The following is a 15,253-nucleotide window of genomic DNA, read 5'->3' as shown; positions in this document are numbered from 1 at the left end:
TAATTTGAGTTTTTTAGTAAATATATCTCTGATCTCTGCCTCTTTAGCCCCTCCTCGTGAAATGACATCTTTTAGCTCCGCTTTGCATACATGATGACTCGATTTAGTACTTTGGTCTAAGACCTTGTTAAAATGCCAGCCTATGTCGTGCTTCCGATGACTCATGTTAACGGTGTGCGTATGTTCCGTGCCCTGAGATGTAGAGCACCAGCTACCTCCGTAAAGGTTAACCAGGGCTACTTATATAATTTGCCGTTGCCTTCATTGGCCTTTAAAGGCTAGTCTAGTAGAGTCAATTTATCACTCATAGAGGATGCTTTTGATTCACCCTAGGAATTCGCCTTACCAATGGAAGCATCCTATTTAACCATGTGTAGAGGCATTAGATCAGCGCCTAATGATGCTACGATGTCAAAAGTCCCATTAGTGCAAAGAGCATCTGCGGATGCTCCGAGCAAATCTTCTTGATTGTTAAGGCTGCTTTTGCCTAATTGCACCTTTCGTGTTCACTCCAAGCGTAACTCATGACGAAATTTTATGTGAAAATGGCCTCGTACGATTCCAAGGCCGTTTAGGCTTAATGGGACCATCGATTCTGTGGCGGGGACGTGGAGCGTGGGAGTGACGTGGCCGCTAGTGAGGTTTGTACCATTGTTGATTGTTTGGCTTGTAGGCGACCTCTACACGGAGGCGGCAGAGTCGGCTACTCAGCAGATGGATGGCCGTCTGGCGGCCAAATACTTTGAGCTAGCCGACGAGGCCTACGCCAAGGAGGGAGAGGGAGTCGAGTAGCCGCCGGTATCTCCGTGATTTTATCAATTTTTATTTACACCTTCACTCCACCCGAACGTATTGTTTTTCTCTCTTCCTCCACCTTGTGTTTCCTTGCCCTGCCGCCTCGTTTACGATGCCGCATGAACGCATCAGTGGACGCTTGAATGAGCTTTGGCTCACCTGTTGTCGCCTTTTTAATTGTGCTTTATCCCATTAAAATGAAGGCTTCTTCGATTATTTTTCACTTGCTACTACCCTGTTTAATACCACTCTAATACAGCATTATCCGGTTTGCTTCGTTGCGTCGTCCTTAACATTTGATAGGGCTTCGTAGGAAACCTTCCACTTAAGCCACGCAATGACAATTTTATGCGGCTAGTTTGATTACTGTGTTCCAGATCGCGGTGGCCGATTCTGCATACGTACTTTCTTAATAGCGCCCTAAAACGTGCCTCGCTCCTCAGAAGCATCAGTAAGAGAAATGTATGTGGTGCTTTTGCTGCGTGCCTGTGTGTGTTTGGTCGGTGCGCTTCCGTGAGAGCAACGCAGTGGCGTGGGTCACATGATACAATGGAGGGAATGAGGGGTGGAGGGAGGCCGAGGGTGTGTTTGTTTCTCATCGAGCGCCTCTTGCTTGCATCGTCCGGAAGCGGGGGCGGGATTTTTCGTAGCCGCCTTGTTTGGTATAAATGCACTCAGAATCGGTGGTACGCCCACTCCTCAAATGGGATGGGCCTTGTGTTCTGTCTTCATGGCCTCCAATACAGGCTTATCGTACGATCCAATTTAAGGTGCTGGAGTCGGGGCTCCTTCTGTGTGGTAGTAGTTGACACATGCAGCCTTGGTAACTTGAGCTGCTGCAATCAATCTAGTGGATTAAGAACACAGCACCCTAGCCTCGAATTATCTTTGTCGCGCATTCAAACGGAAACGGAGGGTGATTTTTTCTGAATATGATGTTTGATACGAGAAGGTACCCTGACGAGCACACCACCAGTCCATTGTCTGTCTACTTCATTAACAATGCTCGAAACTAACAATGTGGTTTATTGTTAACAGACCTAATGTCCGTTTGTTGCCAAATGATCCACTTGTTCATCGTCTAATTGCTATTATTACAATGACCTATCTGATCAAACTTTATCTACTGTTTGATTTTCTGGCCTCATTTGTAAGTGAATACAAATGAATTCCGGTCTAGGTCTGCCTCTTTTCTCTAGAGACATACTTTGCTCGCCTTCATCGTGGATACCACGATGAGGTGGTGAAATGCGAGGCAGAAAGCGTCGATTAGGCTACTTTGGTCGGTACAATTGTAGCGAGAAGAGTGAACTTGCAGCTTCCCTCGATTGATATCTGACGAGTGAGTGGCAAATGTTTACATGAATTTAACGCCGGTGGCACATTCCTCAACCATCGGTGTCGGACATCTTGCTTAGTGGGCTGATGTTTATCAGTGGTGATTGGTAGGTTCCTAATGGAATGGTTAGTGGAACCGGAATGGTATTTTTTTCCAATTACTCTGGTGCTCGAATGTTATACGAACCACTTTGTTGGATCGAATGCTTGAAGTATTTCAGTGAAATGTCCTTCCTCAGGGAAGTTTCCTGACGAAATCTCCTTAAAAATTCTTCAAAACTCTCTAGAGCTGTTAAGTCTTGGTGTCATTGTACCTAAGACAGTGATCATAAAGCTGAAATTCTGATTCCTGTACAAGGTAGCAGTCATGGGGTGGAACGCATATGAAACACTATCCCTACTAATACCGTGATGACTGACCACGCACAACCTCCATGGTGTCGTCTTTTTTCTGCATTTAAGTGTTGTGTAATATTTTGCAAAAAATGTGTACCACATTTCCATTTGGGTGATATTCGCGTTGCTAAATATTTCGACGATTCCTGATTTCTGCAAATGAAAAAAAAAGAAAGAAGGTCTGAAGACAGCTAAAAAACGCTTGGAATTTAGTACCGACTAAGGAAAAGCAAAGATAGGGATAGCCCACACGCTCTGGTGAGTGTAAAAAAGAAGATACACCACAAATTCCAGGTAAGTTCAGAATTTTTTTAACTTTGCAATGGCGTGGATTCATTTTGTGCTACTTGGTAATGACTAAAGCTCGGATTTCACCGAATCATTTGACCACCCTGTCAAGCTCCTACAACATTAAATTTGAACTTAGCAGTAATTTGGGAATCTAGTTGTGTCTAGCATACAATTGACGTCATTTGTTGGTTCGCGCTGCGCAGTGCAGCATTGTGTGTGCCTCCGTGTCCCCCCTATCCCCCACAGCGCCTCGTGGCACCGCACTGCACTGCACTACATCGATTTTCGTTGTGCATGATCCCTACACTGGTCTGCCTTTTCTGTAGTGTGCACACCCTCCGTATTCCTCTTATGACACTCTTTCCCACGCTCCCCTTGCACCTGGGTTTACAACTTAGGTAAAATGCGAAACTGATGGCACTCATGTTTAAGGACGCTAGTTAGACTTCTTCAACCTTGCGCCTATTTACTATCCACGAAAATTTGCCGTCTTTATGCAACGGAGCAGTCACACGATCACCGTCATTTTAACAAGAAGCACTCGAGCACTTTTCAGAGCCCTCGGGTGTGCAAGGGCCTAGAATACACAATCGCTGCAACTGATAACTAGCAATTAATAATTCTTCTTTTGCGGGTGATTTAACAAGCAGGTGTTGTGAGCCTCCACTTTTTATCACACTTGAGTTTGGTTACTCTTTTGCCTGCTCCATTTTAGATAAGTTATGAAACATTCTTCTTCTACTTATAACGCAGGAAAGTCGCAATATTTTAAAGAGCCACCACTTAAACACAAACATTTATATCAAATGTTCAGATAAATATGATTCTCGTTCCGAAAAAATACAACGCTTCCTTTGTGTTGGTGGTTCACGGACTTGGAGTTGATTTGTCGCCAACTTTATAACATGTGCGCCCATTCTCACACCCATTCCAATTGGACTGTCAAAATAATTAAGTTGTAATATTTTGCAGTATATTTTATAATTAAAAACCTGCCTATTCATCAACCTATGACAAAATGAAGAGTAAGCTATGTGCGTCTTTGAAATTGGTATCAATTTGAGCTAACTGGTCTTTGCCAGATTCGGGGGGCTGGTAGGATGGATGGCAATCCACGTGTTGCACTTTTCTCCATCTTCGAAGTGCTTTATTTGTGCTATTGGTTAAATCATCATAAAAATTAAGCATAATTGCACAAGCTCTTTTTTACAATCATGTGTTTGACTTCCCAAAGTTATTTTAGCCAATTTTAAGTTCCCCATTCGTTTGACTTGGGCTCTGTTAGTGCGCAAATAGACGAAATCAATGTCAAGCGGAAATGCATTAAAATCCAGTTCGGTAGCTAGTTGAGGCTGATTCTAATGCGAAACAATAGCCAAAGGGGAGTACGAGGGATGGTTCCGAATTTCTCGCTATTTTTCTGTCTCCGTCTTGTTTCAGTAACAATGCTGATTTAAATGACTAGTATCGTCTTTTCGTGACTCAGCCATCAAAAAGAAAGAAGTCTCTAGTGAATCCGAGTTGAGGTGACGTGGTGCTGCTGTTTACCTAAGGATTGTGGATATCTTCAACTATCTCATCAGTGCTCCTGGTTCATATCCGGACTATTTGTGACTTACCCTGTGGCCTTGGTGAAGGTGATGGTATTGCAGTTTTCCCCGGGTTCCGTTTTTGGACACGGAAATTGTCGCCTTGGCAACAAGATTCTGAAACCACATACTATCTGATCCTGTAATTTTATAAAGTTGGGGCAGTTTATGGGTGCTCCGTGCTTAAGCAAAATCCCCCCATACTTCTACAGGCTGTAGTTCACAATGCTTTTGACGTCATGACGAAAGATACTAAAACCCATTATCTCTCTTCTTCATCATTATGTGACGTGGTCACGAGTTCTGCGTTAAAACGAGCAGAAAATTTAATCAAAACACAGTAAAATTCTGGCTCTATGAACGTGATAAGGACATCTTTCAGCTCAAAGGAAGATGCTTTCTACATATCGTTTTTCTTTTAGAAATGGTTTATCTGCCCTACACCGTATAGCAGAACCCGATGAAAAATAAAATATTGTGGTGAGAGGGAGCTGAAAGTCACAAAGGTTATCAAGTCCTAAACATGTACCAACGATTCAATCTATTTATGGCCCTTGGGGAAAATTTCTCTTTTAATATCTTAAAAGCCTTATAATCTCTTTCTTCTGAAGCCATCTTAACCTCAAAGTAATAAAACTGAAAATATTTTATAGGCCGGTAAAAAATTCTTGCGATTCGAGAATATCCGCATCTACCTCCATCTTCAGTGCGTATAATTTCGACCCACTGACTATCCTACGTATCAACACACTTGGCTGAACCCCCGTTCCGTCTTCCACACAATCGCATCCATTTTTGGGGTCCGCTTATGCAACACAAAAAGCTTAGACAGTCATGTGTGTTTGCAGGCGAGTCGGCAGCACACCGCTATGCATAAACCCGTTTGGTGGACACCCTTTAGCACTTCCGCGTCTCCACTTGCTCCGCCTCTCGCTTTCTCGAGGATGTTGTGGCGTTCGGTCACATCCTTTTTGCAAATCCACACCAAACACTCTTCTAGTGCATGGAAGCCGCATGCAGGCCTACATTGGAGGCTTCAAAGATGGTGCACTTCGCCTTCTCTTGTTTGCCACCCAATATCTCGAAGCCCTCATCGACGAAGTACCGTACTCTTGTGAGCACGTCAGTGGGTCAGTCAGCGTTGGCTCGAGCAAGGCACTAGCGAGCGAAATATGTATGGGCATTCAAGCTTTTTGCTTAACGCATTCCTCACCTGCGTTGCATCCAAATGATATCCCATTTTTCTTACCTCAGCTCGCAGACTTAATTAAGAGCCGTGATTTATAATTGAAAGAAAAACATGATAACAACGAAAACTTGAACTATGATAGGCGATCTTCTCTGGCCCTGGTAGCGAAAGTGGCAAAGGAAAATCACGATATCATCTTCTCAACAACGTTGGCGACAAGCCTAACTACATTTACATAGAACTTTTAATAGAGGTTTTCCAGTTTGCCGTTTTGCTGCTGTTCATTTTTAACAAAGTAAGGGTAGTACTATCGTCAGCACCGGCTTGTATTCTACTGTTCAGATTTCATTTACACAAGAAATGCCTCGAAAGCCAATGACACAATCGGCATTTGTACTCTGCCTACTGTTCTCATTTCCCGCATTGACCCACAGATCTATTTGGTCTTCCGAGGTCAGATGATGCATAGCTATACTCTCGAGGGAGAAAAACAAATGCTTAAAAAGAGCGTAGTCTTAGAGCCTCAAATTTTAAGTCTTAGTGGTAAAACTTGATTCAAATGGCAAGGCAAATTTCTCAAATTACCGGTTTTTGCGATTACTCTATTGATAAATCGTTAGTAGCAAACATGGCAACACTTCAAAATACCGCAAGACTATGTTTATTTTTTATAATGTATTGCTCAACATGGTGGAAATGTAAGCATTGTCAAAATAATCCCCTGGTTTGGGAAAAAGATAAATCGTCTTATTCCGTTTTTACACTTATTCTTTATTTGCTCATTTAACTTCATTTCGCAAGTGTTCAACTGCTGTCTCGTTCGTTAAAATTAAAACCTGGCGGAATGCATCAAAATGACAATTTCTGACTGTTCTGTGGTTATAAAACGGCAGTCATTGCAGGTCCAAGTACTACAAGTGGATATTGCATAACCTGCCAAAATCCTAAAATAAGAGACGATTAAAACTCAAAGATCAATGTATATGGCTTCATTTCTACACAAAAGTAGATTGAGGCAATGCGTTCAGTACTTTGATGAAAGACCATGAGATTAAATTTGCCCAGTTTTTTGGCCACAAATAGCAAAAAAGCAGCATTTATCTGGGGTCTATCATAGATAGCCACCACCACCACATCCAATCACCTCGTCCACTCACTGAAGTCATGAAATGGACGAAATTCCAGTCGCCAACGGAAGTGAACACCATCATACACACAGACACGTCATGTGCACGTTATTGTTTAGCCGTGCGGAAGCCGATTGCACAGTCGAGTCCAGTAGGTTCATCATCAGTAGTCTGTTAAAGCGAAATGACGCAACTATACATCTGAGCAACTCAATGTTTTCTCCTACCTATTGTTAATTGAATCACATGCTAGATTTCCAAGCAGGAACAAGCGACTGAATCGTAATTCTGTTTCCAAAGATTGTCCCAACCTTTTGATGTAACCAGTGGGAATTCATGAGTGTCTATACCACTTCAAAAAGGTCTTCCTCTGCTTCTAAGGAATAACAAGGCAGATGAATGTCACCAGTCAGGGGAGTTTAAAGCGGCACCCGATGGGACCAACTGCAAGCAGCTTTACAGCACCAGGCAGTATAAAATAAATTGTTTAATCTAGGTCTGATAAGTGGCATGAACCCATAAGGCCAGTAGAGAGAAGTTTTAAGTTCAATTGTTCAAGCTACGTAGTTTCTAGCCGTCAACAAACTTCAAGCCTTTACTCAGCTGTCATCAGATAGGCACTGTTTTCACACGAAATTTGTGCCAGTTTAAAAAATAAAAAGGACTGCAACACTTATATGGGATTAGAAAAAACTAATGTTGTTAGGAGTGAATAACAATGAGATGGTAATAACTGTTCATCTGGCGAATATCTGGCGGAAACGATGCGTCCTGAGTGGGCGAAACCCGCAAGATAATCTAAACCAGAGGAGAAGAGAATATGGTACAGAGAATGCCGTCCTCAGTGATACCACAGTTACCACATTGGGGCCTCCCGGACTTCACTGATGATCTGATTGGCTCGTTGAAGTCCCTACAATAAACACCGTGGTATTTTTATGTATTTTGAGTAGCTGACTCTTCTCTGTTCACTATTTGACTAGCCACTATGGGGGAAAGCACGTTCAGCTTCACTACACCAGCTAAAAGTGATTGGATTTGGATCACTAACTCTGTGATGAATTTCTTTCTTCTGATCAGACGCACGTTTTGACCAGAGTGGTAAGAGTAGGCGCATTAAGATTCTGCCTCCCTAAAATAACTTATTTACACCCAGTAAGCGAATAAAAGTTGTAAAGTAGCTCATACTGGGGATCTGATTAAGCTTAAATTAACAATATCAAGAGAAGTGAATTTCCGGGCTTTTTATAGAAAAACTCACAGACCTTGAGCATCTCTGAGGCCTCCCTTCGTCGTTGCGCCACGTTCTCGCTCTCCTTCAGCAATCCGTCATACTCATCGATCTTGTATAAACTGCTCACCAACTCCGACTGCAAATTGTCTTTCACGTAGTTGACCAGAAAGTTCATGATCGCCTTCGGCACCGAGTCGAGGATGTTCTTGCGCACAATTTGGAAATAGGAGCGAATCAGTTGGCCTGATGTGGATAAAAAAATAGCCTCTGCATTGAAAACAACTTTATTGAAAGCTTATTACTTGACTTTAGTAAAACGTGTTTCCCAGCGAATTTACAGCATGTAAAAATGCACTTCTGAAATATATTCCTATTCTCAGAGGTGTAACGTTACCTTTTCCCTAAGAACCATCATTCTAAAAGGCGGTATCAGCTGCTAAGGCAACGTAATATATAATTTGCTCCAAAACGGAAAGTGGTGAACACCTTAGTTCAAATGTGTCGCTAATGAAGCTTAAATCCATTATTCAAATGAAAAGATGTAAATATTGGGCACCTACTGATTAAATCACAGTCGCGCTTCTCCGTAGCAGTTAGCTGATGTTGTTGGACTTGGGTTTGCTGAAATTTGAAGATAAGGTGTAAAAACGAGCAAAGTTCATTCAATTTTATAAATGTAAATTAATACCTGACTGGACTGAGCAATTGTTAAAGACAAATCAGTAAACATCAAAACCATGCTATACAATTCACGAGTATCGTACACACACCACTCATACTTATGCTACTTAACAATTTGGGATGTTCATATATTTTTTGTCTTGTTTTATTTGTCATGCTTTAGTGCATGCGGAACTCACACAAAATTCATTTTACAACCGAGCCCAAACAACTGAATCCCCGACTGTTGGTCGGAAGCTACCCAAAATAACCCATACAAATTTCGTCTGATGAGGCACAGTCTGTTTTGTGGAAATGAGGCCGCCAGTACTACGCTGAAGGCCTAGATTGGCCTGAAAGGTAGAAGGTACATACGATGTCAGGGGCCGCGTGGAAGCCCGAGAAGTTAGCACTGTCAGATGAGTCGGCCTCCTGGAGTGCGTCATTGGATCGCTGCGCGGGCACCGCGTTCGGACGCCGTCCTGCCGCTGACTGCTGAGTTCGTCTGGCTGCCTGGGTTTGCGACGGTCCATCGCTCAAGGCCTGTAAGTAAGATCGCACCAGATCGGGTTACACCCCGTCTGCTGCCACACATGCACACGCACTTGGGTAATTTCAAACGGCATCCTGTCGCATTTGACAGAGAAGTATAAGTGTGGGTAACACAAAAACGCAAGAGAACACCCACAGTTCGTAGAATATTAACCATTGAAATCATGAAGGTAGGTAGGTTTATGTCACGATTGAAAAATTTGAACTTCAGTTGCAATTGAGAAAACAATGTAGTAATCAGCCAGCGAACTATAACAATCCACGCCACGCGTAATGATAACCAAGTCGATGAGATAATGCGTTCGGTTGTTTCATATTCACAAACTCAGCCGCATAAATATAAACGCGTATCTAAGATGCAATCCAGCACCTATCGCTTATTTATGGATTCCAGTAAATATGCTGTAAAAAGTAAATAGCATGTAACAACGGACGATAAAACACCTATGGAGCGAGATGTTAATCCACATTATCACTCATATCCTCGCAACGCTTATGATTTTCCCAGAATAATATGCTAGTTTCCACATAAGCACATGCTCTATCTGAATAGTTATGTGCATGTCGATCCCGATTTAATCAAAGTAAAGTGCAGTGGGGGCTGGTTTTTTAGAAAAAAACTAAGGAACGAATCAATCGGAGGCTGAATTTGGAATGGACACAGAGAGGAGGTGAATAAAATCAAATTAGTTTCTAAGCATACATCGTAGCTAACTTCGATCCACTCTTGGTCCACCTCACTAGTCTGGAGTTGAGCTGCCCCTCTCTTCATGCGAACCAGGCCCTACATAGGAAGGATAAACAACCAGGATTTAGAAGAGACCAGGAAAGGTAGGTCTCTCTACCCCCGTAACTATGCACTTAGGGTGGTGGATACAAGCAGATATGGTTAGACAGTTAAATCAGAGGACTAGGCATCATCTTAGTACCCTTTGTTGTGTTTTATTTCAAACGAGGAGCTTTTCTTCCCGGAAAGCTAATTCCGTCGACTAGGCATTAGGTGGACAAGTTATTTAAAGAGTCCATTACTTGGCCAAAGGTACTCCTAACTTAAGAAATCCCAGAAGAACGAAGGCGTGTTATTTCTATTTTGCAATCATATAGTTAGAAAAGGGTTTATTACTAATTTCCACATAATGAATGTCATAAAAAAGATTTGTTTATTCTGCAGCACGATTGATTATAGAAAAGTAAGTACATGTGGAACATCTTGTAGAGGAGATTCCATAGCGTAATAAAATTGGAGTGAAGGAGTAACAGCATGCGATACATTATTGTATGATGGGCTTGCAAACGTCAATAGGATTAACTGTTTCAATTGCGTATTCCAGAATGCATCGTGTGAACTAAAGGGACCACTCAATCACTAACAGCCTGAAACACAACAATGAATTGCCTGCCATGCTCGTGTTTTAAATTAGCAACCTAAACAATACAATTTTCTAATAGCCTAGCGACAACGGAAAAGTAGAGACATGATTGACCAGAACGTAAACTCCAATGAACACAGCTAAGATGCTACGATAATCCAACAAATTAATGCCCATTTTGTGGCCCATGATGAGGGAGGTATGCAAAACCAACCGACTTTTTTTGAACATTTGATGTTAGAACTAGGTGCGAATTCGTGTGCCTAAATTTTAGCTTGTGCAATCTCGAATTTGTACTATCGTGTTAGTCCATTATAGTGCGTATGCACGTACTCAAACACCATCAGCTCCTTGAATAAATTTCGAATGGCTATTTAACGATTCCTGCCATGGAGCAATGACGTGGCACCCCATCAAGTAAAAGCCCATACAAATTAGTCATCTCGGTTCTCATAGTTTCCAGAATTTATGTGAAATAACGGTGTTATCACACCAATTGGGCTTTGCACAGGAAAGATGGTATAAGTGGGCAGAGGAACGGGCAGAGAGGTGGACAACTCACCAGGTTGTTGAGGCCCGGTGGCGCCTGCTGTCGATGGAGCATGAGTTCCTCAGTGAAATCGGGGTGACGGGTGTTAATGTAGGCCAACTCGATGGCAACAAGGTTTGTAACCATTTCGTTTGTTGGTTGAAGTCGACGACGCAGCAGCGAGGTGACAACGTCCACTATCCGCTCGTGCAGGTTCGGGAACCGGTACATTTCTTGCTGCAACGAGATCATAGTGAAAAGTGTGAAGGACTCGACTAGAGTAAGTCAAATGATTGCTGTCAATTCAAAACACAAAAAGTGGTACAAATGTTAGCGAAATTTACGTCATTCAAGGCAAGATTACACTTTCACTACCCTGGAAGTCAATCCAACGGACAGAGTTAAATGCAGTTAAACGTACATCCTTGCCTAAAAGAAGTGCGATCAAAGTAGGTTATTAATTAGAAGCCCGTAGGTGTGAAAGACATTAAGAGAATATTTGTGGAGTGGTCTTAAACACAGCATTATTTTAAAAGCTTTATGGTAGACTCATCCCTAGTGGAATCCTACATCGAGGTCATCTGAAAGCATAACACGGAACAAATTTCCTTGAAATCAGATTGGCAGTCAGTTAAGACCTGTTGAACAATCTAGGCTCACAATTATGGGACCAGCTTCTCAGATGACAACTGTCTTCATCAGACAAAAGGCATCGGCAGTGATGATGATCAACGGCCATACAATGCTGTTAATGAACTAATAATAGTCACCTTGCTTCTTAAACTAAGTGGCTGTTTGTTAGAATATCACTGACTTAACACCAGCTGAACAAACCGAAGTATGCTTGAATCGAAAAATGAAATGCATTAGAATGGGTATTCCTGTGCTCCAAGGTCCTAAAATCTGTTCCATTCTGTAATCATTTCAACTTATCTCTTGACAGGCGCTCTCTTGGTAGATGAAAAGTGAACTCTATCTCAAAACCGAAAGGACAGTGCGTTTAATAGCGAGCTTTTTCGAGGCCTCGAAATAAGGCTATTTCACAGGGGATATTACGTCAGGTCATTATCATAAACAGAGCCAACCCGATTACACGAACGTAATATTTCTTTGGCGAGGAAAATATCTCCAACATCGCAATGCGCTGTTAAAAACGCACACCAAAACACGGAGAGGACGGTTCTTACATATTACCTGAGTTCCGCAGTGTTGAATGATTCTCTGCATCTCCTCGTGAACAAGTTCCACGCACCGAAGACTAGGTTCTTCTAATCGGCGGATTTGCCTCTTCACGAGCAATTCGAATGCGACCTCGGGCACAAAGAGTGCTGGTCGAGGACCCGTGGAGTTTCGAATAGCCGTGAGGATGTCCAGAGTATTAAGACCCCCAAGGGGATCGATACGACCCAAAGTACTGCAGAAGATTTCGTGAAAGATATAGCAGATGCGTGCACCGCCACACAACTCGGAGGTCTCGATATCTTTCGAGACACCGTCGATAGTATTGCAGTAGGCCGTGTTGAACCGCGTAATTATTTGAAGCAACAGCTGCCCCTGAGCGGAGGGTGAGGACGTATAATATAAGGTACTTCCGATCCTTAAAAATCTTCAATGACAACGTAAAGTGATCGCTACTGAATGTTCGGCCAACCTGCCGTGGGCTAATGCTCTAATCGGAAAATATCTGATTAATATAATGTGAACAATTGCAGATCAGGCACGCATGTTCGACTCCATTAGTAAAAAAGTTCACAAGAGTACTAAGGGAATTTGTTAAGCAAGCTTACGATCAATCAGGCCTGCATTGGCATTTACTTTCGTAATAGGACCTACTTTGTCCTCCACCTCAGTACCGAAGGAGTTGAGAAGAGTCTGGAATTGGGCTGTCATCACGTTAACACGCGTTTTTAACTCGGGTAGACAGTCTCTAATGTGGTGCATCAGGAGCTGCATAAGTAGGTAGAACCAAGATTCGTTACAAAAAAATAGGTGCATTCCATGAATTCTGTCACCAATAATGAATCAAAATACAAAACTTAAACCAAAAAATATACTTCCAGCAAAGATGAATTCGACAGTCCGAAACATTCAATGCCTAAATAATGATAAGTACCAATAATAACACAATCAAACGGAAAAACTCGTCTTCAAATACTATGATACCAGAAGTGTCTTCGAGCACTAGTGTTTTCATATCCACATAGATTCAAGTTAGACCTCATCTGCAACAAAACATCTGACTCAGATTGTACTTAAATAGTTACCAAGATGTAAAAATGAAGGCAGTATCACAAAAGCGCAATACATCGAAGGTTTCACGATCCTTACCCGGTTAAGAGTCTTGGTGAGATAGATAGTACCATTTCTGCTTGCAAGCGAGGGGTAGCGGCGTTGTAGGAAGGAGGCCTCATAAGTCAGGGCATCAATGATAGATTTCTTCGCGTTGATATCCGCCTGAGAACGATTAACCACGCCTATAATCCCCAATTTCACTGGAACAACTCGATTCATCAAAAGATCATGGGCGTCCGTGCCGTGATCCATCAGGTCCAGCTTGGTAAGGACGCAAAGTGTGCGTCTTCCTACGGATTTAAACATAAATGATAACCAGCTAAGTAAATTCTATCGCGGTCATGAATAACTCCGGTGTTTTAATAGAAATAAAATAACCTCCAAATAAGCCTTAACTCATTCAACAAATAACCTAGACGCAGAGTCATGTCCTGTTGACCGCATTAAGTTAAAATTTGCTCGAAAAACGAGCAGAATATTATTTATCGACTATCAGACCTTCAGGATCGACTTCCTTGGCGAGTTTTAACGATTCGCTAGTGGCCATGTCAGCGTTGGCAGGAGTGACTGCGAGTATTATACAATTTGGATTGCAAATGTAGTGCAGACACAAAGCGTTAATTTGATTCTCAATATCCTCCGGTTGGTCACCAACTGGAACCTTCGTGATGCCCGGCAGATCAACCAGAGTCAAGTTGAGAACCTTCGGACTATATATCTTAAGGTGAATCGCTTCCGAGCTCACCATCTAAAAAATGGTTTAAATAAAAAGTCCACATAACATAATTATCCTTTGAATGGTTTGAAAAATAAGTGTCACCTCCCAAGTCCGAGAATCAAAGCACCAGTTTTACCAATAGAACAAACATCATGATAAAGTTCTAATTACACGACAAGCAGTCAAAAAACTATCAAGGACAAACCTACTTTCCCGTTTCCAACCAGACGAGCAGTCTCTTTCATGATTTCCTCACGGACTAGGTCAAAATCGACAAAAATTTCATTCTTCTTGTGAAGGAACTTGGCCCATTCAGTGGAAACTCCATCACCCTCCTCCTTCCTAACCACATCTTCTCCTTCGTTCACATGAACTAGTTGCAAAACTAATGGTCTCCTGGTGACAATCCCAGAACCCCTTGGAAGGAAGTCCCGACCAACAATATTCTCCAATACTGAACTTTTCCCTGAACTCTTCGGGAATTAGGTGGCAACATCTAGTTACTTGGCTACCGATTACCACGATCTGAGGTAACTGAAGAGCTTCGCTCCCAACCGTATTAAATACATCTTGAAGCTTATTGATAACGGGAATTAAAGTCTCCATCAGAGCAGCCTAATCAGCTTAAACGGTGCCCCGTTTCTATAGAAAATTAAAACAGACACAATGAAAGGCACTAACACACTCGTTTTCGAAAGCGTTTCCTTTAAATTTTACCAGCTGCTATGATATAATTAAGATAAGTTATTTTGCCACTTGAAGTCTTTGTAAATGAATTGTAATGTGCGTTCCACATAACATGAATTTTTAAAGTATAAGTGCCCAATACTTTATTCAATGAATAATTTGCATTATCAGTAACACAACATTTCACATTGTAGTGTGCGTTGTGGTTTAGTAGTATTTTTCATCTAATTTTGTCTTAATGATGTAAATATCTACCGTTGATAACGGTGTACTGAAGGTGATAATTTTTTTTGCAACGGCTACTTCCTTAAAATGCTACCTAATTAAAGACGCTTTTTCAGTTGTCATTCTTATTTTGTAATTTATACAAGCTGTGGCTCTATTTAATTCATCACTTTTCTCATTGGCTTTCTACTTTAAGTGTAGCGTCCCGAGACTCCCTGGAGACGAAAGAAGACACAATACCCGGGCAGAATATATGTATTT

General features: G+C 41.9%; 2 protein-coding genes across 2 annotated transcripts in view; one reads left to right on the top strand and one right to left on the bottom strand. All coding sequences in view use genetic code 11, as the record gives it.

Annotated features, from left to right (window-relative positions):
- Positions 1-2,068, top strand: part of EGR_01890 (Eukaroytic elongation factor 2 kinase) — a gene marked incomplete at both ends in the record, with an annotated part of 8,173 nt that extends 6,105 nt beyond the window's left edge. Inside the window, 2 exons of the mRNA XM_024491139.1 lie at positions 674-783; positions 1,976-2,068. Of these exons, the coding sequence (XP_024354595.1) occupies positions 674-783; positions 1,976-2,068 (203 nt within the window). The remainder of the gene's footprint in view (positions 1-673; positions 784-1,975) is intronic.
- Positions 2,069-7,581: 5,513 nt separating this feature from the next.
- Positions 7,582-14,686, bottom strand: EGR_01889 (Dynamin-1-like protein; the record flags this gene model as incomplete). The annotated part of the gene is made up of 11 exons (XM_024491138.1): positions 7,582-7,638; positions 7,991-8,202; positions 8,520-8,580; positions 8,995-9,162; positions 11,104-11,307; positions 12,265-12,624; positions 12,904-13,017; positions 13,399-13,652; positions 13,861-14,110; positions 14,290-14,553; positions 14,585-14,686. 11 exons carry the CDS (start codon positions 14,684-14,686, stop codon positions 7,582-7,584), a joined length of 2,046 nt encoding a protein of 681 aa, XP_024354594.1.
- Positions 14,687-15,253: the final 567 nt, after the last annotated feature.

Source organism: Echinococcus granulosus, assembly GCF_000524195.1.
Source record: "Echinococcus granulosus chromosome Unknown EG_S00007, whole genome shotgun sequence".
In the NCBI taxonomy this organism is placed as follows: Eukaryota; Metazoa; Platyhelminthes; class Cestoda; order Cyclophyllidea; family Taeniidae; genus Echinococcus; species Echinococcus granulosus.
This window is presented reverse-complemented; position numbering and strand designations above follow the sequence as displayed.